General features: G+C 34.2%; 1 protein-coding gene across 1 annotated transcript; it reads right to left on the reverse strand.

The window, feature by feature from the left end:
- Positions 1–4: 4 nt before the first annotated feature.
- Positions 5–23,452, reverse strand: LOC148606976 (sodium/glucose cotransporter 4-like). The gene is made up of 14 exons (XM_088543726.1): positions 23,293–23,452; positions 15,192–15,260; positions 12,344–12,448; positions 11,027–11,086; positions 10,434–10,538; positions 8,119–8,227; positions 7,306–7,386; positions 6,842–7,071; positions 6,202–6,337; positions 5,288–5,546; positions 4,480–4,642; positions 3,605–3,826; positions 2,828–2,933; positions 5–1,496 (listed from the first exon to the last, which is right to left on the reverse strand). The coding sequence occupies exons 1-14, from the start codon at positions 23,389–23,391 to the stop codon at positions 1,273–1,275; spliced, it is 1,968 nt and encodes a 655-aa protein (XP_088399852.1). The 5' UTR covers positions 23,392–23,452; the 3' UTR covers positions 5–1,272.
- Positions 23,453–25,910: the final 2,458 nt, after the last annotated feature.

Below are 25,910 nucleotides of genomic sequence, written 5' to 3' on the forward strand. Positions count from 1 at the left end.
CGTCTTTTTCTGTTTATTTCATATATTTTATTAGAAAATAAAATATTTCACAAAATGGTATAAAATTGCTATTACATACTTTTCTATCTCGAGACATTTGTGTAATTATTGATATGTGGAATATATGACTAAATATTGCATTATTCTACCTTTATTTGGCCAGTTATATGTCTCACTCTTCGTGGTTAAACACAAGTCATGAATATTTTCTTTTAAGTTTACGAGCCCCTTTTCACCCCGTTTTAAGACAACTTGTTTTAAGAATCAATACTAAGGAGTAGTTTGTGAGTGTAAACTAGTTGACAATGAGTGTCTGTGCCTTCAAGACCACGCGGTATAAACCGAGTGCGCTTAATGCAAGGCTGTTATCACGACACCAGGCAGATCCTTTGATATGGCTGGCAGAGGGTAAACTTCATTTACCACTTAATTTCGTTTTGTTTTAAAGTCAGTCTCTGTAAGAATCAGGCAAGTATAAACACTTACACTTAAGGCATTTTTCTGTATCAATTATTTAACGACTCAAGAGATATATAACAATATTGAAAGATCTTTGACAATAAACTGAAGAATATTAAACTTATCAAAGAGTTATTTCCCCTTTTTAAAACTTTTAAGTATTTTGTTTATGTATATTTTTTTCATTCTTGCCATTCGGTAAATAGACAAACCACATTTATTCTTTAAATGACACGAGTTTGTTCTCTATAAATGATTTAAAATCTTTTAAATAAATTCTGGCATGTGCCACCAACTTAATGTGGGTCTTCAATAGACACCCTCTTAATTTTTGTAGTTTTTCAATTAATGTATAACAATCTAATCGCACGCGACATAACCGAAGACAGGGAGCTGAGAGATCGGCATTTAATTAGATCATACAAGTGTACATGGATATATAGTACAGCCCAAAATGGAGGTATAATACTTGTAAGATAAATGTAACTACATGTATATTTGCGTTGATCAATTTTCGTACAAGTGTCCAAGTTCCAATATTTTGTGATTTTTTTCACTCTTTGTTCATAAGACATTTATGATTTTCAATTGAAATTTGACATTTCTTTGGAAATTTAAAACTGCAAATTATATGTTATTAAAAATAAGTAACCCAGCTATTTCTAATTTAATTCATTCTAAACCTGCCTACCATTCGAAAATGAAGGGATTTTTCAAGTACTGAAAAGAAAATTCTTTTATGCTTTACAAAAGAACAAACCATATCAAAAATAAACATATTATTCTAAACTATTTTAAAATGCTTTAAACAATTTACGCATAAAATCCCCACAAGAAAATAGCTAATGTCATTAACAAAATGGCATTTATATTAAGAACAATTTTCCAGAGACGTTTCTCGTGTATAGAGTTTTGTTTTGCTTCAATGGCTCTCTTTTCCTCCTCTGTCAGCTCCGGTTCTTGTTCCATCTTTTCAATTCCACATATCCATCTGAAGGCCTTCGTGTAACAGGGCAGACTTCCCCAATCTTCCTCAGCTAAAACAGGGAATACAGATAAATTATCAATACCAAAGTGTCACATGAGGGTGTTACCATGGCAACAAACACAGACAGACGTTTTATAAAAAAAACAAAGTGAAGTGCTATTATGCAGCCCAGCCGTTATTAGGACATACTCTGACCGAGTTCTTTGGTCAGGTATTCCGAAGGCTTGGCACCGCCACCAACACCAGTTGGTTCCAATTACCACTAACATCGACCGTGAGAGGCCTGTATGGGTCAAGGTCATTAAAAACCCCAATCAACATCATATGCTATTATGAGACATTAAGAATCTAACACCGTTAAGAGGAGTGCAGGACAAAGAAATCTCGGACACCCAAGGGAGAGATTTAATGTTCTCTAATGAGGCGCTACCGAGTTAGAAAACATCGAAATATTACCCGAAGGTGTCTGATATTTTATAGTCTGGCGTTTTCTTTCGGTATTTAGTTATAACAATTCAGGGTCCAGTTTCATAAATCTTTCCTCAACCGTCCACCAAACAGATCACTTAAATTAAAGATTTGAGGAAAAACACAGGACTTGAGGAAATTTTCAAGCAGAGATTTTTTAATAAAAACCAAGCCTGAATGTACTGCTTGCCGAAATTCCTTTGAATACACAAGATGTAATAAAACGTTTGGTTATGACGTCACAAAAGTCATATGCAGATGTGAATCTAGGGGGGTTGAAACCTCTTTTCTTTGGTTGAAAAAAATTGTTAATTTCATGCAAAATTACAAACAAAATCTAGATCTACCGCGGCAGTATGCAATTCAAAAACGAGCTTTTCTGTACTGTCAAAATAGCGTGTTCCTATAGCAATTATATTTTGCAAAACAACATGAATTTAAAGATAATACATGTACTTAGAAACCCAAGCATATATTAGATAAACAGATATGAATAGAAATAATCCATCCTATATGACATCAATAATTCATAAAAAAAACTTTAATGAATGGAATCATCTCGCGCTCTAAATATTGAGTTGCCCCATATATAGACAAAACAGTGCACTGACCTGACGTATAATTGATATACGGATGAAGCCCAGACACGCGAGAAAATGCGAGGCTGCGTCGAACATTTTAACCAGTTAGAGCTGAATTGGTATATCAAATTTTTTTGTCAAGTCAGTGCATTGTTATTGACGTCTTTATACTGCATCAAAATTTCAAAAGAAGCGGTCGACATCCTGGCAACTTAAAACAGTGTAACGTTTGTTAGAAAGTTATATTCAGTCAGTGACCGTATATTTACGGTCAGTGCATTTTGACTGCTCAAAAAAAATGTTGCAGTATCATTTCATCAAATACACGTACCTAGGTGATCTAATTTAGTTTCCTTGTGATCATGTCTGTCCGGTTCAGCATCTAAATCTATTCTGTCCAATGTACTATATCTGTTCCAGAAAGTTAACCTGTGTAGCTGAAATAATTACATGATAGTTACAGTTAAATCTGTCTAAACCAAACCCTTTTAATTCCGTTAATTTTAGACATGAGTTTGTTTTACCAACTTTGAAAGTTCAAATCACATTCAAAATTGCATATAGGTACATTTGTACTTGCAAAGGTGTTTTGTTCAGAAAGGTTTTCGGATAATTGAGGATTCGGTTTACACAGGTTTCACTGTATTTTAATAAACCATTAAAATTCATTTACTCTTAAATCACATACAGATATCTAAAAAGTTACAGTGAAAGTACTTTAATTCGTGGATACCAATTTCCGTGGGTTAGGAAAGAAAATTCTCGGATTCTTGAATTTGAGGTTTTGAGGTTTTCAGTATTTTTCATCAATGGATATCTCCTCTTTGTTGAAACAAAAATTTCTTGGTTTTTCATACCACGAAAACCACGAAAATTGATACCCCACGAGCAATAGTGCTTTCGCAGTAATCATTTCAAAAAGTGTCAAATTTAATGTTAACTGCGAAAACTATATTAACAAAACAAAAAAATATATATATAAGTACAAATAAAGGATATTTTCACACTTTTTGTTGGTTAAATGTCTTCGTTCATACCTTGTGCATGTACATAATTCAACAAAACCAGTGACCTTGCATTACACCATAAAAGTACTTTTTAAACTTACATGGACATCATCAATTGGTTTTGTCAGTAGACTAATGATAATTGTGGTTATGAAACATATTCCGAATAGCAAAATTCCGAAGTGTAGATAATGAACTTTGCTGATAATTGCTGGTCGGTTGTCGTCTGCCTCTTCACCACAAGGTGGCACTGTATATGCATACTCCCAGATAAAGCGGATCAGTCCAATGACCAATCCCAGCATAAGTCCCCAAAATGCGCCCTACAATACATGAGGCATTGACTTTAAAGTCATGAGTATCGGCGCGTGCACTTACATCAGATGATAAATCAAAACAACAATAATTGATGATAAACAATATACAAAATTGGAAACCATCTCAATGAAGCGAGACTAAGACCAAAACCGGTGTTTCTTAGTGGTTGTCAGTTTGTTACAAGACATTAATCGTATTCCATGAAAATAAATGAAAAAGACTATACTTTTGAATGACGACAACAGTGACTTTATCGAAATGAAAATTTAAGTGAAGAAAGTATACGTGAATAGGGGTCTGTCTAAAACTCAGACAAGGTGTGATTCATTAAGATAACGAATGAAGTTGTTTAAATAGATTTGTTACATCCTGAAAACTGAATATTCTTGCGTTCATTTCATTGGATCTACAATATAGTTTAGTGAAACAAGTTTTGAATAGTTATAGTGTAAAATTTCTAACGTGAAAATTTTCTGTACTTTTCTACAGTAGAACATAAGCAAATTGTTAGTGTTAATATCTGCGTTGACCAATTTTCATTAGCGCTCTTTGAGATAAAGTTACGCGTGAATCACTAATCATAAATTTCTGCCTGATCTTATTATAAGGCAGTTTGACTTGACACAGAAAATAGCTTCACTTCATTTTTGGGACTCACCTTTTCGTTTGTTCTCTTCCAGAATACAGCCAAAACATACACAGCACATACGGGTGGAGCTAAAAAGCTTGTAATGGCCTGAATGTAATGGAACAGTTCTGATATATTCTGAATAATAGGAATCCAAATGATTGAAATCACCACCAAAATAATTACACAACATCTACAAACAGAAAAAAAAACAGTGTTTGAATCAACGGTCGTCTTTCAAAAATTCTGATAAATCATAAAATCATTAAACCTCCACCGATACTTAAATGTTTTTTTTTCTACAAAATCTTCTGTTTTCAAAACGTTCACTATAAGTACCTGACCCTTATTTGTTTCTTGATTTTGATAGTAGAAACAAAAATAGAAATGATTGATTTATTGGCAGATATTCCTTCCATTTTAGGAGTAGATACGTTCATCATTGAATCGAAAAAAAAAAACTCATGATACTAATCCAACACGATGAACAGTATTTGCTATAATTATGCTTGCATAAAAAAGGGACAGTCCGCGCGTATGCAACGGACACTTTGTTCTGATATCGAGCCAATCAGTTCTCTCCTAAATGCCGCCTGATTAGCGGAAGATCAGAAATTTTCATTTTTTAAATCTTTGGTAGTATTCGGGCGAGCAAGTCAAGTGAAGTCGTTGCCAGTCGTTTTGACAAATGTAATGCTCACAAAGATGATTGAATATAAAGTTCAATCGTTAAAGAAATAAAAATAATATGGCCCGTTTCATTAGGAGCACACTATATAAAAAATGCATTTAATTGATACATATTGATGAATTCCATATCAAAAGGAATGATATTTACCTTCCAACAATCATTAGTTCAACGTCAGAAGCCTTCTTCCTGATCCTCAGCCAGATATCGATCGTAAATAGAGTACTACTGCTGTTAAAGATAGAAGTCAATGACGAAATCAGAGCGGACATCATCACAGCTAACATCAGCCCTTTCAGTCCAGTGGGCATGATACCCAGTACAAGCTTAGGAAAGGCAATGTTTGTACATCCGGCCCTGGATTCACAAACCTCCATACACTTGTCAGGATCAGCACATCCCACTGTGTCTGAAAGGCAGAATGATTGAAATATAATAAGAATGCTGTTTTGATACCAGCATTTACATTCTCGTTGGACTGCGATAAATCTTTTATATGACCATGCATGGCGCCACGTTTTTCTTCTTTCTTTCTTTTTTATAATATTAGAGTCAACAAGATATGTTCATAATCTTATTGTTTACCGCCTGTTAATTTGTTTCAAAATAGTACTTGTATACCCCCACCCAACAAAAAAATGTCAGAAGCCTGAATTCGCTGCTCCAATTCAGGACCAAGAAGGACCAAGGAGTCCTTCAATCATCCACGAACCTTTAAACTGACAACTGCTAGGAGCCAAAACGCTACGGTGACCGAAGATTGAAATACAAATTGTATAGGTTTACCACCTGTTAATTTGTTTCGAAATAGTACTTGTATCCCCCCATTCCCAACAAAAAATATCAGAAGCCTTAATTCGCTGCTCCAATTTTGGACCAAGAAGGACCAATAAGGAGTCTTTCAATCATCCATGAACCTATCATCTGACAACTGCTAGGACCCAAAACGCTACGTTGACCGAAGATTGAAATACAAATTGTATACGAGTCCATCTGAAAATGATTGGTATCTTGGTTTTTCTTATTTATTCCTTGTTTACATGTTACTACTCTAATTTTCTTACTTCGGTATAAAATCCTTGAAATCATTCCAGGGAATACCATTATCCAAAGAGGCAAAAATTTCAAATATCCAGCTAAAATAGTTCCTGCTTTTGCATTCGACAGATTTTTGGCAGCTAGAGCTCTTTGCACTATAACCTAGTCAAATATGAAAAATGACAAGAGAGCAGTCAGTTAAAAGCATCGTTGCTTACCAACCCCTCTTTCCACTCATGTAATCGCGCTATCATTTTAGTTTAGTCGCAGGCACGCGACAGCGTAGTAGCTCGTTGTTTTTTTACGATGGTTACAATATGGTAAAACTGAACTATTTTGATTACCTCTGTAAAGAATTGTTTAATGCATTAGTTTTAAAATCTATTTATTTTGTACTTAAGTTTTATGTACCAGAATATAGTTTTCAAGTAGTATATCGATATTTCGTGTTTCAACCGTCTGCTTACGCCATTACGCAATTTGCTAACAACCACAAATTGTTTCTTTTTAGCCACAAGGTTACCACGCCATAATTCACTGAATATCATAACGAAACTGAATGTTAAACAATAGATTTTACCAACCCAAAGGACCAGAGCATTCACCAAAGCAGAACAACTTACTTGATTGGAGCACTCTTGCAATAACAAAACCGAACAAAATTACCTGGTCTGAGCACCAATACCACACAGCGGATATAGTCAGACCGAACATAATTCCAGGCCATGGGAGGCTGCCGTCGTCAGGAGATCGCATGAGGTGCATAGCATTCTCTGGAGGAATGCCACACTTTGCGTATTTGTAACTTTCATTTCCATAATTTTCTATTGTGGTATCAGGATAGGCTTCGAAATATTTTCGAACCATTACTTCGTATCCACCGACTTCTATGAAACCTTTAAAGAAATGTGATTAATGATTATAAAGTTCATTCGCTTCCAACAAATGGGCATTTTATCCCAAATCGTTAAGTGACTGTATTTCTTAAATATTTTTTAATAAAACAAAGTTTTATCAGAAATTACCAAAACGGTGCAATACAATAATTGCGTTGAAAAACTAATGAATATTTAAATTTTCATGTGTAATTTTATTTTTTTAAAGAGTGGAAATGTTAAAGTAGACCTTACTCAAAATCATCATTATAAACGCTCCAATGATCATGATCACAACTTGAATAAAATCAGTCCAAATGACAGCAGTAAGGCCACCTGAAAACAGAAAAGGAATTAAAGTAACAAAAACTAAGGAACTGTTAAGGATTGATTGATTGTTGGGGTTTAACGCCTGAGCAAAAATATTTCAGGTATATTCAGGCGAAGGAACTGTTAAGGTGTGACGACAGAGAAAATGTCCAAATATACAGTGCGTTTTTGAATTAGAGATTGTTGTCAATAATCATGAAACAATTAGAGTATCACATACTATTATTCGTGGGGTACCAATTTTCGTGGTTTTCTTGGGGAGACCAAAATGTGAAATTGTATTCCCAACGAATAAGAGATTCTCATTGATGTGTATACATGTATACAGAAAACATCAAAACCACGAATTCAAGAATTGTATTTCTTCAGTAATCCACAAAAATCGGTATCCACGAAATAAAGTACTTTCACAGTACTCGCAACAATGATAGCTTGCAAAAGATAATGAATACAAAATTAAATTTTGGCGTGTGCAATTGATCAGGCAGGCAAACGCAGAGAGCCTTCAATATTAATATGAGTATTTAATGATAATAAGAGTCTTCACAGTGTTTTTCAAAACACCTCGTGCAAATAAAAAATCTTTTTTGAATTGAATAATTATATATTGGCACTTGCGATCAATACATTTGTATGTACATGTATTTGACTTACCTGACAATATAAAAAATTATGTTGACTTATACCTGATATGTTATGTGACATATAAGAATTATAAATAATATGTTTGTGACTTACCAGATATTGTGAAAAGGGCAGCAATGGCTAACAGAATAATGACTGCAACATAGAGATTCAGACCTTTAAAAGCTTGAGTGATAAAGATGGCGCCCGAGAATAAATCAGCCTGCAATCATAGAATTTTATAATATACCATGTTATATGATTTTGTTTTGTATATTAATTTTTGGGATACACTTACTGTAGCAAGAGTTTCTCTGTATATGCCTGGAAGGCAAATCGAAGAAACCAGGATACGAATGGCAGTAAAAAAGTACATAATCCAGGGATGACGAGGAAAATAGACACACAAATAACTAAATTAACACGTGCAAAGAAATAAAAGTAAATCAGCAAGCCGACCTCCACTAAAAACTGAGAGCTTGGACCAGGTGCACCGGTAGGGTACGCGTCCTCTGCTATTCTAAAGAAGTATTTGCATACATCGTCGTCTTACAAACTCAACAATTTAATGACAATTTTATAAGGAAACTAGACAAAGGGATGCCCCCGCACTCCATTTTAACACAGCTACCTTATATTTTTTGTTGTAAAAATTTATTTATGAGAGTTGTGTCTTAGAGACACATTTGATGCCCCTGCATGTATTTTCTGACATTTATAAAAGTCAATTTATACCCGCAAGCCTTAATTCCTTAGAATGGCGATAGTCTTATAATCAGAGAAGGTTGAAAATGTCCTGACTTGATAGCATTGGTCTACAGGAACAAACACTTAATCTAACGTTGATCCACTCTTGTGTGTAATGGATCTTCCATTAATTGTTTATAACCTTCATGATTATTCAAAATTATTTACTACCTATTTTGAATACTGTAGAAGGAGATATCCGGAATAGACATGTACCCTATTCCCTCAAAAGGGTGACCAAATGACTAAGTCCAACTATCCATGAAAATGTCAAATATTGATAGAAATAAAAACCCTGATAAATAGCACATCTTCAATCCAGATATAATCATTCTGAAAAGTATCAACTTCCTCTCCTAAAAACTGTAGGAGGAGTTATCCGGGATAGTCATGTCCCGTATTCACTCAAAATGGTGACAAAATGACTAAGTCCAACTATACATAAAAATGTCAAATATTGATAGAAATAAAAAAATCCTGATAATATGCACATCTTCAATACATACATAACCATTCTGCAAAGTATCAACTTCGTACCCTAAAAACTGTAGGAGGGGGCAAACGGAATAACTATATACCCTGAATGGTACGGACGGACGGACAGAGATAAAACAATTTACCCCAACTAAGCATTGCGTGAACATAATAATCAGAAATCCGATATCAAACTCAGTCTTGCAAGGTATTACGTCCCAACCGAACTTTCGTTGCAATAAATGAAAAAAATGTCATGATCAATTTCAGTAACTTAGTCATATTCATGACATGCCTTAATAAATAGTGTTCCTTCCTTTCTAAAAATAGTATTGTAGATAATGTATTTCGATCCAGGTACCTTGATAAAACGGTTTGGTCCCGGCTCATTTACACTCAAATTCAGCGCGATAAAAAGTTTCTATTAAGGAGGTCCAACTCAGAAATCACATATCTGCATAAGTCATTGCAATAAGAATGCAACAAGTGGCACATTCTAGTCTACTGGAGTAGAATTTGCATAGTACTGTCAATACGTAAGGGTAAATAACTATGTTGCCCTTATGAAAAGGTCATCGCTCCGGGAGTTAAAAGTCGTCATAACGACCTAAATGACCAATATGGAGATATGACGTGTTACTTTCCAATATGATTGGCAATATAGCAATTAAGAGACTGTCCGTGTAAATAACATGTTTGGCTCATACAAAATTTTATCCCACGAAAATTTGTGTTCCAATGTAATGTTTATATCATATGATTGTCAAATAGTATAAAGATTTTACAATGCGACAGTGAATGATGACTCGGAAAATGATTTTAAATTTCATTAACAAAGCAACCACATTTTGCTAAAAAAATAAAGGGTTATCTCCCCTTTTTCAATGAATTTCAGTGCGTTCTATGTATTTTTTTCTCTTTAACCATTGCATTTAATCAAAAACTAACATTAAACTTTGAGAAAGGATGCATTTATGATATGAATTGGATGAAACATTTTTTTAAATAAAATTGGTCATGTGCAACCCACTGCCTGGCTTTTGCATGGACAGCTCCTTGATGTTTTTTTCCGACTCCAATAAGGACAGTACGGTAGTAGCAAGGACTGCTCATCCGGATGGCGCATCTCAGTTCGCTCAGTCTTTTATTGAGGTTCTGCTAGTATTTAGCTCTTAGAGATGACTATACTAATATGGTAAAGTACTTACAGAAAGTTTTGTGAACACATAAAGAAGCAGTGCAAGTACAGATAGGTAAACTCGTATTCTCTGACCACCGAATCTCTTCTTTAGATACTCTGGCATTGTAAATACCTAAAGTTCATAATCAAACTATTATGAAACATGATAAAACATACATGTATATGTATGCTATGGCATCTGCAATGTATTGAAGCTTGCTTTAAATGACAAGATTATTGTTGTGCTTAGTAGCATACAGAATAGTTATACATTTCACAAATTAACAATGTTTTGAGGTATGAGGATTGATTGATTGATAGATTGATTGTTGATTTTTAATGCCGTTTCGGCGGCTAGGGTCATATCAAGAGCAAGAGCATTTAGGGTATTTGGAATCATCTTGTCTCTGTTCGTTCGTCTGTTCACATATCTTGTAAGTGTAAATCCTCCTTAACCGCTGAACAGATGTTTAATTTCTTATTAATTTCGTCAATATGAGAACTGGTAACACAATGTTTTTGCTTTCATGCAATAAGCTATTTTCGTGTTAAACTAATCCGCATATTCGGGTTGAGGCAAAGACATTTACAGGTGATCCGATACATGTATTTGAATCTTACCCCAGCAGCTGTATATACTGGAACAAAGAACCACCCTAGTACCATTAATATGAAAATTGCCTGTAATAAAAAAAAAACATATTTTGTTATACATGTAAAAAGAATGTGTATAGTTTTGGAGCGACGGACTGGAGCCCGAGAGTATGGGACAGGAAGTGGGGGTCGGGATGTATGAATTAGTGCTAAGGGTGAAGGACGTCCAGAGCATGACCGAGATTTTTTCCCTTTCCCATTTTGCTCCATAAAATGGAGTAAAAACTGAATGAAGGTGGTCTGATGGAAGTGAAAATTATATGGGGAAAGGCAGTGAGAACCACTACTTCCTCGCTCACTGTACACCCCACATTTATGGCCGTTTGGAAAGGGTGATTACGGAACCCCTTTTACAAGTCGCGGTCTATTATTAAGTATCAGTCCCTGTAAGAATCAGGCAGTAGATGAAACATGGTATAAAAACCTTTTCATTTTGATAGTGTTATTTTACTATTTGCACCATCAGAATAAAAAAACAGACACGATTTTCCATATCATGCTGGACCATTGAGTTACAATTTTAATGAAATGCACTGAAAATTAACACTTCAAGATCAGATAAGTCTGTCAAAAACCTCATTTTTCTAACATTCCATTGAAAAAATTTCTGAGCAAAGCCAGTGATGTAGAGATCAAATCATGGTCTTTTTAAATAAAGAAAAGATCCTTGAGTGATATCACATCGTCAGATCGGCGGGGTTTTGACATGCATGTTTTTTTTTAATTTTTTTTTCCATATTGCCTGATTCTTATAAACACCTACACGTAACTTGTTAAACAACTGAATAATTATTGCTAACAGTTACTTGCAATATAACAAGCAATATGTACTTCAGTATTTTGAAATGTTGATCTTATAGTACAATAATACTTCGTTGAACTGAAATTTTAAAAGGGTCCTCTTTTTTAATAATAAGGTAAACACGTTTGTCAGATTGTTGCACTATCCGATTAATTGTGAACTACAAATTATTAATATTTTGTTCAAGGTTCATCTTAAATGTGACGTGGCCTATAGGTACTGCATGTACTAGATGATTACCCGACTGTAATAAGAAAATTCTCCCCAATACGTTGAGAATTTAGCTTTCAAGGGTAAGCGTTCTTTGGGTCATACATGTATATCCATAGCTATGTGTTTGCTTTTGTTTTGAATCTGCACACCGTTTACGCAACAGTGACGTCATTTTACTGTTTAGTAATCGCCCATCCATGGTTCAAATTTTTAACAACTCTAATTTTACAAGATAAGTGTCTTACAGTCCTTAATTTATGAATACTCACATTCAGCTCAAACACAGCGATACCAATACCGCTGGCAGCGCCCGACCCAGCAAGTCCAACAAAATGACCACTTCCAATGTTACTTGCAAACAATGAGGCGCCAACCTATAAAAAGAAAGTAATTTATAAGTGAATTGGTGCTGGTCTTTTATTTCATTTATATTTCAAAATGTTCTTAATTTAGATTGACCCTAAGGATGTTTAATGCCCCCGGACTGGACGCATTTGACCTTGAATAGCCTGGACCAAATACGAGCGTCCTTGAATATACTAGGGCCTATATGAGACAATACATCATGTAGCCCTTTACTGCAGGCTTAAGCGCAAATATAGTTTTTATCGACAACATGGTGGTATTTTTTCTCACAAAATTGTACGTTTTGGTATACATATATATATACATGTACAAGTTAAATAAGATATTACCTATTACATGTAGTCTACATTTGAACAAGGATTATTCGGTACAGGTTCACATAAAAATCATGCAAAGGTTGATTAATCTAAATGTCATCTTTCTTAACAATGTAAGTCAATGCAGTAGTCCTACTTCAGAGAGAAAAAAATTACTGGTTTTAAAGTGATTATTACATGCATGTACTAAAACAGGCGTAAAATAAATTACGTTGTTTGGTACAATTCGGGTAAGTGACTGGGTGGCTGACATTTAGAACTGTTAGTTCTTTATTTGCATGCCCATAGTCTTGCCAGTGGTTTTAAGTAGAAGTCTATAAAAATCAGACAAGTGGTGATTCATGCATGTGAAAAACCCACTAAATTCAGTTTTATTTCTTGTTCTGGAACCATTATAGATCACATAACCAGTCTTAATTTTTCATTTGGGTTGCGCTTTTGAGATAAAATTTATTATCTGAATTTTATATGGACAGGTACTTTATTTTTCAAATTACATGCTATAACCTCATCTATAATAGAGATATATATTTGCAGATTGTTGAAGAAACTTTGAATAGATTATTAAGTATTTCTTTTCCAAAATGTCGCTTCCAAAAACAAATTGAAACAAACAATTTGAATAAAAATCACTTAACAATGTCATGTAAATAACATTTTAAAGAAATCAACCCTCGGCATTTGCTTCAATTTTTGTGCATAAGATTTTCATAGTAATTATAATTATTATTTTGAAAAAAATAACCTCGCTTTCTGACTGGATAAAAAAAAATTCTATCATCAAATAGTTTTTAAAAATATTATGTCATGTCTCCCAGTGTATGAAAAAAGCAAAATGCATTAACTCAAAGTTTTTGGAAAATTGCCGGTAAAAAGTTGTTTCGCACATTGATCAGGTAAAACTTTGTACATTGTACAATAAAATAACGTTTATTTACAAATTCTTAATCTTAAGAATTTCGTGAAATGAAATCTCGTTGCGTAATATTTTTATAGTCGCTATCGAGAAAATCTTGAAGTAATTCAAAATGGTCGCATTATTGCATAATATTACAAATCCGTGGATATCTATTGAAAGCGTGCGACGGGTATTTGGATACTATGTACACTTGCATATTTGTTGAAAAGTATTTGTTTACAAGTAAAGTACATGTATATTGTAATATTTGATAGAGGTCGATGAGATTTTTGTTTCGAGGGAAAAACAGGACTGCATTCAACTAAAAAAATCTAAACAGTGAATATTTTGACCATTGGTTCAGAATTTCATTTCATTATTTTTGTAGATATTTAACCCGACACTTGAAGTATCTTGTATGATATGAAAATTTTGGAATTTTTAAAAAGGTTATTATTTTTCAATGTACCAATTTGAAAAAAAAAACGTCTTCGCGGAGGATTTTTTTTTTCGAACCAAGAGTAACCCCGTGCAGGTCCGGGTGATAAAAGAAAAGGCCTGCAGCAGCGCTAAGCTTGTCGTAAAAGGCGACTAAATAGTGCTCACAAACTAGCCGGGGGCTAGGCGCTCTGCTCACAGAGCAACTGGGATGTGTGCCCCGGGTGGTGGAATGGGGTACCCCTGGCGTGTTACATGCTGGGGGTTGTTAGGTTATAATACAGAAAACCTGACCGCAAACCATAGTGGTGCACCGTGTTGGGAAAGATGCCACGTTCCTCGCACGTTAAAGAACCCTGCTGTGGTATTCGATAGGAGTAGGAACCTTTGCGCTCCACCACAGGAGGCTAAATTGCCCGACCCTGTCCATCCCTCCCTTTTATCTTGTGGCAATCAAAATTTGTCGACCCTACTATCCTTGTGCCCCATCCTTTTTTTTTATTTCATCATTTCATGTTCATTTTGTCATCCATTTCATGTTCATCGTCTGAATATAGCTGAAATATTGCTGCTCGGACGTTAAACCCCAACAATCAATCAATCGAACCAAGAGTGTACATTTAAGCAAAACAGAGGCGTAAATACAGTTTAAGGCCGAACAAAACGAGACAAGAAAAAAATTGAGACAGATATTGTGAGGAACCAAGATTTAATGCAAAAAAAACTCGCCTGTGAAATGCTCCGGAAGCCCATTCGTGTCAGGTGTTGTTAAATTTCTAAGTCTTTAAAACGACTTATTATTTCGTTGTAACGAGTTAGTATCTTGTTAAAACGGCTTAGCCAGTTATAACGAATTAGTTTCTCGTTATAACGACTTTGTAACTTGTTAAAGCGACTTTGTATCTCGTTAAAACGACTTAGCTTACTCATTATAACGACTGACATTCTCGTTTATAACGTCTTAGTTCACTCGCTATAACGTGTTAGCTATACATTTTAACGAGGTACTAAATCGATATAAAGAGTTAAATAAATCAACACCTGACACTTAAGCTTCCAAAATATACTATAGTTTGACTGGGTCCATCAAATACGTACCGGTATCCAGTGCATTGATCTTCCCGCCAAAAAGTAACCTTTGACACTTCCTCTGTTTCGGCATGATGACTGGAAGGAAAAGTATAAAAACATAATTCACGAGCAATTATTGATTTTCTGTCAGTAAATTGCATTTAAGGATTTAAACAATTAAATTAAGTAAGCAGTAAATTTTAAAAATGGGTGGAAATATATAACCACTTGAGAGGCCCTTATTCAGAACCGAGAACAACTTCATTGGTAGCCCAACAGTTGCTCACATGTCATAATGGACTGTCGGATTTAGGTGTCATTCTCTATAGTCAAAAACAAGGGGTGTATCGAGAGATAAAACAAAAGGGGGACAAATCCGTCGTCCCAACTTTTTTTAAACAAAATGTAAAAGAAATGTGCATGGTAATTTTCGATGCACACAATGTATTAATTCTCGCACAAAAAAATTATATTGGCATCAATGGGACGCAAAGTAGAAATAAAGTTGGTGAGGTTTCTTGCCTCTTTTTTGTTCCTGTGGGTTTCATTTATTTTTTCTAATATAGAAAGGAGAGTTGGAAATGAATACCTCTGTTCATCCCTAAATACTTAAGATGCCGACTGCAAAAAGGGGAACCTGTAACATCAGGATACTAAAAAAAAATAAACTACCGGACTAATCTTACAAATTCTACGTTCTGTTTATATATAAATGGTCGTAGGGATGAATGCGTCACTCTAGGGGCGTGGTTTTAGTAGATGGTTTTAGGAATAATGAGTGTGGTGGTAAAGTACATGTATATGAAATAATTTCATTTGACTTGTATCAATTTAACAATTAAGGGATGGGCAACTAACGACTGTGCAGAATTTTACAACTTTCTGAATATAATTATATATTGTACGATTGCTATACTGTTAAAGGTTATATTCTCTGAGACTTACAAACCTTTCAGTTAAATGCATAACACATAAACAATTAAAAAACCGCATCCTTGAATTGTAAAATATGCAACTTTCTTATTTGGTCACCACCCCAAAGGATGTGCATTTAATTCAGTTAATCTGAACAGTTGATGAAGACGTAATGTCGGGGAATTTTCTTTCTCTTATGAGTCACTTCTAGCAATTTTCTTATTGATATCTGACATGTATACCTGTATGTTTTGAATTGCAACATGGTTCGTTTGAATTTTATTCAATGATGACTGTGTTCACGGTTGCACATAATTGAATTTTGATTTTACTGCTCTTTGCAACCTAGCATGCGATTTTAAAAACTATCATTTTCTATCAAAATCAAATTACAATAATAGGAACAAGAGGCTCCAATGAGCCTGATTTGCTCACCTTCTTAATTTTTTTGCCTTTTAAGGGCAATAACTGTAACAAGGAGTTGTCTGACAATTTTGACTCAAAGAAGAATTTGGTAATACTTACATGTATCACAAGGATCATTTCATCAAGTCACTTCTTATCTATTATAGTGTTGGAGATATTGACTGAAAACTACTAAAAATATTATTTTCACATTTCAAGGTCAATAAATCTAACAAGGAGTCGTCCGACAACGTTGATCTCTTTTCTACAACTTTTGTAGGCCTAATCATAAGGATCATTTCACCAACTGATAGTTTCTTTTTATCTATCATAGTTTTAAGATATTGGCTGAAAACTGTAAAACAAAAACATCATTGTTCACCTTTCAAGGGCAGGTTTTTTCAACGGATCAAAAAACGGTTTGGTCTAGTAGTTTCAGAGGAGAGGAGTTTTGAAAAATTGTTAACGACGACGACGATGGACACCAAGTGATGGCAATAGCTCACCTGGCCTATGGCCACGCGAGCTAAAAAGTATGTCATAATCTTACAGACCCCATTTAAAGAGAAGACGATCTCATTAGTATAAGCTGATTTATGCTAATACATGTATTTCTTCAATTGATTATGGTAGAAGTTAAACGCAAGTGCATTTTAAAACTTCCCAAGCTATTTAACCCACTCAATCATAAAACAAATGCATTCAACGTCTTTAGAGTAACTGTTTTGCTTTTTATGTAAAAAAAACTTAAATGAAGAATCATGTAATAATATAAAAAGGTAGTAATTTAGGTTGCTTTAATGGCATACTTCATTTCTAGTTCAAAGAGTGAATTTAAGCATTAGAATTTAAGATTTAAAAGGTTATCTTGACATAGCATGATAAAATAAGGATTTTATACCCCGTCCCACGAAGTGTCGAATTTCCAGATGATAACTTGAGAAAGGATCAAAGATTTTTTGGTGCTCCTGGTGAAGCAGGACATGCTTACCCTTCCGAAGCACCTGTTTAGTTTTTTTTACGTCTTCTTTTTTCCCTATCTTGTTTTTATGTGTAATCTGTTTTATTCGGTTCGCTGTATTGTGTATGTAGATCGTCTCTGTTTCATGTGTTTACGTTTAGGCCATGTTTTTTTCTATTTTGGAGTTTTTTGTTATTTTCTTTTGCGTATTTGTATCATCTCACTGCTGACTCTTCGGTATTTTTTGCCTATATCTGAAATTTGAAATTCTGCAGAGTTGTTTAGTACCATGAAATACAGGTTAAGTTCAGTTTTTAGCAAAATGTAAAATGTAGTTTTTTTTTGTTTTTTGTTTTTTTGTTTTTTTTTTGTTTTTTGGTTTTTTTTTTTGTTAACCAGGCCTATTCGAACATTAATTTTTGCCCCCTCCCCTTTTTCACCATTACATATACGTGGTGGGATATCATTTAAATGTTCTATTAATGCCCTATTTTCTGTATTCTATTGAAATACTTAGTAATCATTTGACAATATGGTATGAATAAATTCAACATATCCAATGGAAAGGCGACATTTGTTTTTACTTTTGGGGGGAATTTAGCCATTTTAGCTGAAATCTTAACTATTAAAGTTTGAGAAATACACTAAGGGTAGGTATTTACTTATACATTTATCAATAATTGATCACAGGTGTTCGACCGGGTTAGGATTCAGTCCCCCTTTTCATTTTAATTTCTACAGTAATTTGTCAATACAATGAGTAACCAAAGTCCACATTTCTTCTTTGATGCGCCTACGTACGCAGTGTATGTCAGCAAATGGAAAATAATAACAAAATATCATAAAATAATGTACAGGAGATAAAATGTTAGAAAGAAGGGGCAGTGAATCCTACCTGAGATGGATCTAAGATTATATAAAAGGGGGGTCTGAACCGTCCGTGCGAGACCCCAAAAGGCATATACTTTATAAAAAAAAAAACAGTCAAAAAGTTGTGAAAAAAAGGCCCACATATTGCAAAATAACATTTTTTTCCAACAAAAAGGGGGATTCAACCCCCGACCTCGACCCACCACCGCTAGCGCTCATGGTCTGTGATGCTGATCACTTAAGCACATAGTTATAACAAAAGTGTGTGTAAAATTTATTCTTAAAAGGTTTGTGCTCAAATCTGCTTCAGATTGTAATATACAACATACAAGTCACCCTTCAAAAAACTAAAACGTCACTCACTTCAGGCAAGAAATGATTACAACATTAAACCGAACATACTAAATAAACTCAGCTAAGGCCGTGTAAACATTAAAAAAGAAATACTCTCAATTGAAAGTAATAAATATTTTCAGATGATAAAAGAACTTTATATTAATGTCACGTGCAAATTTACGAGAGTGTAAGAAGTGCATATTATATATTGAGACAATGTAAGGATTATTGTTTCAATGCTAAACTTTCTATTCTGCTTACATGTTGAATATATTCATATGTCGGGCTTGGTAAGCTATAATAGAGATTTCGTAGAAAAATATGCAAAGTGGAAAGAATCAGAAATCACTGAAATGGAATCCATGGCAATTAAGCCATAGATATGAATTTGATTTACGTGATCAACCAACATATCAAATATCAAAAGCTCACATCAAAAGACAAAAAAAGTTACAGCCTGGACAAGAGTTTGTCAACGAAAAAACGACAACTTTAAGTCATATTTATCATAAAAATACCAAGAACTACCAACAAGACTCATGCGGATCCATGGAGTCCACAGGTTGAAACTCCCCTGATATGCTGGATACGTGGTTTTTTTTTCAAGAACGTGCACATGATAGGCTTGAATCCCTACTCTGATTGACAACTTTGATAATTTTATGCAAAATATGGGCAAAAGTTAATTACTGATAACCTGGAATTTCCGAACTGTAACATCATCACTTTCTGTATTCGCCCTGAATAAAAGTTGGAATAATACCATATTAAGTCAAATTCCCGTCATTTTTCACTGAACAGAATTTTTTTTTCCATGCCCGGCCAACCTCCTTCATTCCTTTTTGATTCTCAAATCACAAATGGGGCATACTCTATACGTTTGCACTATATAAAAAGTCATAAAATATGGACTTCACACCAATTAATCCTTACGTTTCTTCGGTAAACTTTTGCTCTAAAAAGGGGGATGTTATATAACAACAACCAAAAAGACGAAACTTTGTTTTCCGGCCAAATTTCACAATCTCCAACTAAAACTAAAATAACACCTAGTGACCATTCCACTAATACTCGAACCTTCGACCCCTTATCCCTTGGTAACCAAGCTACAAATGAGCAAGTTGAATGCGGTTGAATTAATCAAGAATGTGAAATTTTACACTTTCAATTTTGTCGTTTCAATTTTTTATTCGTATACATGTAATCGAGATGGCGAAACTGAATTAAATTATATTTGAATTAAGTAGTACTCTAGGTAAGAATCATGCAAAATATTATTCATGGTTGGAATGCCTACAAACGTTATAGTTGACAGATTTTAATACGTGATCACTCTGTAAATGACACTAGAATACAATAGAAACTATTTGATTTTCAATATGGATTATTTCCTAAGAGCAGACAGATTGGAATGAATGAAAATGCAATTCATCATATAAGCACGCATAACAACTTAATAACAAAAATAAAAAATGTGTAGCCTTTCTCGAGGTGTATCGCATATTACAAACTTTGCATGATTCTTACAAGGACTGCTAATTAATACATTAAAGATTGGCCTACTAACCAACAACGAGCAGTCTGTGTTAAAACATACACCAAGCATACATGTACATACAAGTAGTTTATGTTGTTCTACATCGAGAAAGAAAAAATATAAAAACGAAGAAACTAAAAAGTAGCGTAGTATATGCAAGCATTCAATAAATTACACGTACATGTATTACATCTGCCGAAAAATAATAAATGGCGTTAGCAAACACGAGTACGAATGTATGTATGTTAAGATGACAAAAATAGTCTATCAGATATAAATTAAACACACAAGATAAATTAACATACATGTATTCAAATGAGCATATTTTATCAATGCAAAAACGTAATTTCAAAAATTAATGTCATTTTAATTGATATTAAGATAGGGAATGTTCCAAAACCACCGATGTGTTATTAATATATACGAAGCTTGAAGTAAAAGGCCATTCCTTTTAAAGGCAATCGAAATTAGTAAGGATTGCACAGCGATTGGTTTATAAATTGATACTGTCTGACGCATTTAAGAAATATTGCTTATACTTTGTTACTCAGTATGAAAATTGATATGTTCGTGGTTCTCGACCAATGTGTTTAATACTGAAGGAGGAGGTGGCAAAATTATCAGATAGTGATTCCCGATGAGAAAAGGGTACTGCTATGTTTAACTGCATTGGTAAAATAATTATAACATTAATGAAAGCTTTTCGCTTTAAAAAGACGACGAATAAACCGAATATCGAGAAAACCTGCCTTGGTGATTACCTGTTTATACATTACTACATGTATATATAATATCATGTGAAGTGCAGGGGCGGATCCGGTGATTTGTCTTTGAAACACGATGAAATTTTGTTCGTGATATTTTATGATGTAGGATGTCAGCCAAATTAATCGTATTTATAACTTATACCTAAAAATGATCATTTTTCTTCATCTTGACCTTTAACACAAACTGGGTTGAAGAGTGTGTGGGGACCAAAACCAAAGTGGGGGCCACAAGATTAGGTAGGCTTAGAAAATGTAGTGTCAAGACTTGTTTTGTAAAGGGAGTGTAGTAAAGTGAGAAAAATAGAATAGAGTTTAGTTCAAATGTGATGGAGTCCAAGAGGTTTTTGTATGAAAGGAAGAAGACCGCCTATGGAGGTGTATAGTGGCGATGGCCATGGCTCCTTATATACATCTTGGACTTTTGTTGAATAAATTCATCACATTCACGTTGTTTAGTGGACAGGTTTTCTTTACTTTTGATGCTGTCATTGCACCTGCAAGAAGCCACATCGAGCGTTCGACTTCCAGTCAACCATTAATTGTTTACGGTATAGAAGCATATACATTATTCATAAGATCCTCAGTTTCCTCCGTTGATGCATGAATTGTTCAAAATACGCATTATTTATTTGATTGGTTGGTATTTTTACATTTTGCACCAGTTAATAAAATAATGACGAGACATAAAGCTATCAAATATGGTTTTAAAAATTCTTGGGTCATAAACCCCACTTCAACGATGTTTTTGAATCACAACAGAGACAATATTTACCCACACACTATAGCATATAACCCTGCTTTAACTGACACTGTCGGGTAATACGATACACCTGAAACCCGAGAACTTGACCCGTTACCCTGTTCAAGGATTTTACGATGGGTTGATTTAAATATGCGATTTTCATTGCTTTCCTCACCGGGGTATTTCTATATTTACACAGTAATAATAGCTTCCACTAAATTTACTATCCGTTTATACAGTCCAATGAACTACTTTAAGTAGAATGGTCACTTCTTGAACAATCGGAATGTTTAGAAGTATATTTTTTTTTCAGCTGACTACATCGTAAACAATCGTTCTTAGTGTTGGTACATTTAATGTTCCCTACATAGTACACAGTAAAATTCAACCACTCGACGCTTTCGTACTTTTGTAATTTTATTGAACTCACCGATTTCAGTGAAGCGAATAGTCACGAATTTAGAGGATGATCAATATTTTGCGTTTTTTAAATCATGATAAACCTTTAAAATATTTGTTTTCGTAAACAATGGCATGAATGAAAGACAAACGGTAAATAAGACTGATACAAAGCAGGGTGTGAAAGTCACGTTCATGTACAACTTGGGTTACTCCGTACTGTCAAATATGCATGGGCGGGTCCAGATATTTATAGAATATGGGGGTCTACGCAAAGGAGCTCGTTCGGGGTGATTTTACCGTTATAATATCAATAAGCGTAGTTAGTGTATGGAGTTGGATAGTTCCTGTCATAAATAGTAAACCCCGTCAAATCACCCTAAACGAGCCCCTGTGGTATAGGCTTTCTTTGCTTATTTTTGCCTAAAATTTTGCACATAGAGTTACAACCTTCTGACCCCACCTCTGTGATCCGCCACTGATGAAGGTGAAATTGTTATCCATAATCAGAAACTTCTAAGCTAAGTTCAATATAAAGGATTTATTTTAACTGCGAGTTAAGTGCCGCTTTGACCCCTTTTGTGTACTATCTGATGTATTCATATATTTCCATTATATGGTGTTGGTGCTTCGATAGGAATCTACAATCACAACTGCAATGCCCAATTGCTCAACAAGTATACAACGAACAAGATTCAACGACAGTAAATTAAAATCGGTCGAAAGAGATAGCTTTGTCTTGTTTTTCTGTTTGACTGTCATGAGTGTAGGGGTTAGGTAATTAACAATGTACATTTGGTAGCTAATTGTTTCAGTTAAAGTAGTATGGGCTAATCTAGGTAAACAGGGATGGTACTACATAATTTCCGAAAAAAAATTATCCACTTCAACACCCTGCTTCCATTTCATGTTCATCGACTGAATATTACTGAAATATTGCTGCTCGGTCGTTAAACCCCAACAATCAATCAATCAATCAATCGACTGACTATACCCCTGCTTTCATACTACTTAAAAGGGGTAAAAAATATCAATATATATGTTTTCCTGATTCCTTTCATTTCTAAAAGAAATATAAGTTTATTTCAACAAAACGCGCTTTACTTTTCTAATGTTAAATTTTCCAAACTAAAACTAAAGTATGTTTATAGTAATAAGGCAATCTTGAACTTTCCGTCTAAGTTTCAAAAACCTACCAGAATTCCGACAATGATAACAGCAACGAAATATCCAACTAATACTAAAATATCTCCCCAATGCAAAGTTTCATCTTGATTTTCATCTTCAGTCGCCATGCTTTGCGTTTATCAGTTTGTTATTACCGGCGTATACCTGGGACAGGTGTAAAGGGGGCGATCTCAAAGCAAAAAAAGGTCGTTCACCTCTATGGCCGAGCCTATGTTTGTAACGTCAATGTTTTATCATCCATACAAATTGCATACATTTATCGGTTAAATATTTTTTTTCATGTTTTGGAATTTGTACTGTAGTAGTAATAACTTGTGTCACGTTCATATACATATAAGTTTACATCATATGAATACTGACTAACAAATTATGTATGTTTGCTTGAAATTTCTTTTGGTTGTTGTTTTTTAACAGGTGCGAAAAAGGCATCTGACATGGCGTTTTAATTCCTAAGTGCATTTATTTGGATACATTTACAGTGTATCACTATGTGTATATTTCCACATAGATTTGGATATTTTTGCATTAAGTCTTATTTTTATATATAAATTGGGACTTGCGTTTAGAGTCTACTAATAGCAAAATCAACCATGCCTAATGAATAATGAATAAACCAATACTGAAAACAATGGAGCATATTTTATTTAAAAAATTATTGTTCTTCATGCAAAGTATTTCAACGATTGGAATTGAGATCTTTCTACATATCTAATTCTAATACTGCTGATGAGAGGTTACTGCTTGAAACACATGTACAGCATATCGAAATTTGCAATGTATATTTTGTATTTGAAAGCTCCACTCTCTACCATTGTCGGTTAATCTTATTTTCCCAAAACCTTATTTTCCCTCACTTTACATGTAGGGCCTTAGATTTAATTCGCTAATTAGATAATGCCAATAACATCTGGTACTCTGCAACCAATCTCCGAAACAGAGGTTGGTAACTCCTTCATCCCTGTACTAACCGAGGTGTTTGTTTGGCGTAGGAGATACAAGGACCTCTGTTTCGGAGCCTGCTCTTTAGCATCTTAGTAATTACGGGAGCATCTGGTACTCTGCGACCAATCTCCGAAACAGAGGTTGGTAGCTCCTTCATCCCTGTACTAACCGAGGTGTTTGTTTGACGTAGGAGATACAAGGACCTCTGTTTCGGAGCCTGCTCTGTAACGTCTTAGTAGTTAAGGGGGCATCTATTAGCTTTTGATTTTTGATTTTCATTAGTTTATCTTGTTTACCATGTCGACCCACTTTCTCGGTCAATAGAAGTTGGTCTAGGATAAAATTTGCAAATAAAAGGCAGGATACATAATTATATTCCTGAAATAGAAGATCAGATCAGACGATAAAGAAAAAAGGCAGGATCTCTTATTGCCCCAGTGTGAACCAAAAAAAAAGAAATTTATACACCTATATTTTCCCAATATATAGGAAAGATAGAAAATTTCCTAGCTCTACCAAGACTCTTCTATTCTTGCCGTCCTTGCATGCAAAACTATATGTACTTTAAGTGTCTTCCGGGTTTATCTGGTTTAAATAAACTGGCGATATCACCCATATATTTGCATGACCACTTCTAGGTGAGATTAGAAAATGCTGTATTCAGATAGTGGTCCGAACTGTATCTAAAACCGGTTAGTCATTTATTTTATCAAACTAACTGGTACAAAATAAACAAACCCTATCGAATGTTTTAAATGGTGTGCATAAATAAATACATGTATATACAGACCAAAAACATTTTTGCTTGTTTGAAACGTAGTTCAATCAGCCAGTATAGTGGGCGTGATTTTTTTTTAAATTCATTCTTTATTTACACCCTTTGATATGGTCCCTATAAAGGTAATTCACAAACATTTTGGAAAAAAAACTATAATTATAATTCTCATGTGAATTAGAGCATGACTATTGAAAACATCTGTAAAATTCAAGCATTAAACTACCTTTAACCCTTAGCTTCTGGTCATCCTTTTCAGTTTCTAAATTTAAATTAGCATTAAAACATCATTTGAAATATACAACTGTTTGAAACATTTTAACTAAGGACCAGTGTCGGTTTCATCAGACAGGCACAATAAATGAGTGTTCAAGTTTACTGTAATATTATTTAAATGGATTTGGCACTGCAAACAGTATAACATTCTACAAATGTTTGCTGACACGCTTATGTAAATACAATTGATCCCTTAATCTATCCTATTGCAACTCTTCTTGTTTTACTTCCAGATTATGTTTACAACACGGAACCAGTTCATCTAAGCTTGTCTCCAAAATCTCGCTTTTAATATCAAAAATAGCAGATTGTTGTCATTCTTCACTCTTTATTCATTTTTTTTCTTAATATTTTTTTCTTTATTTGTTTCTTTATTTACTTATTTATTTATTGTTTGTGGGTATTTTTTAATTTATCTGAAATTTTCCTTTTCACTTTGTTTGAAAAATTGTTATTTGAACTCGTCTTAGTGAACTTCTGAATCAGATAAATTTGAGTGTGACCTCTATCGGGGACCTCTATCAAAATATACACAACCACCCGAATCAAGTCTTTTAAACTTTCTTTTCGACTTCCCTTTGACCTCTTAAAGTATATGCTGTAGACACTTAGATACGAAAAATATCGACTCTT

Source organism: Perna viridis, chromosome 9, assembly GCF_037379345.1.
Source record: "Perna viridis isolate PV_CMFRI_1.1 ecotype Kerala chromosome 9, ASM3737934v1, whole genome shotgun sequence".
In the NCBI taxonomy this organism is placed as follows: Eukaryota; Metazoa; Mollusca; class Bivalvia; order Mytilida; family Mytilidae; genus Perna; species Perna viridis.

Bases quoted from the DNA above. Each gene is read 5' to 3' on its own strand.
- LOC148606976 (XM_088543726.1), bottom strand. From the start codon at position 23,391: ATGGCGACTGAAGATGAAAATCAAGATGAAACTTTGCATTGGGGAGAT. The intron at 7,072-7,305 runs GTAAGGTCTACT...ATTTCTTTAAAG, and splicing joins GTTTATAATGATGATTTTGA to GTTTCATAGAAGTCGGTGGA. The intron at 2,934-3,604 runs GTAAGTTTAAAA...TAATTATTTCAG, and splicing joins AACCAATTGATGATGTCCAT to CTACACAGGTTAACTTTCTG.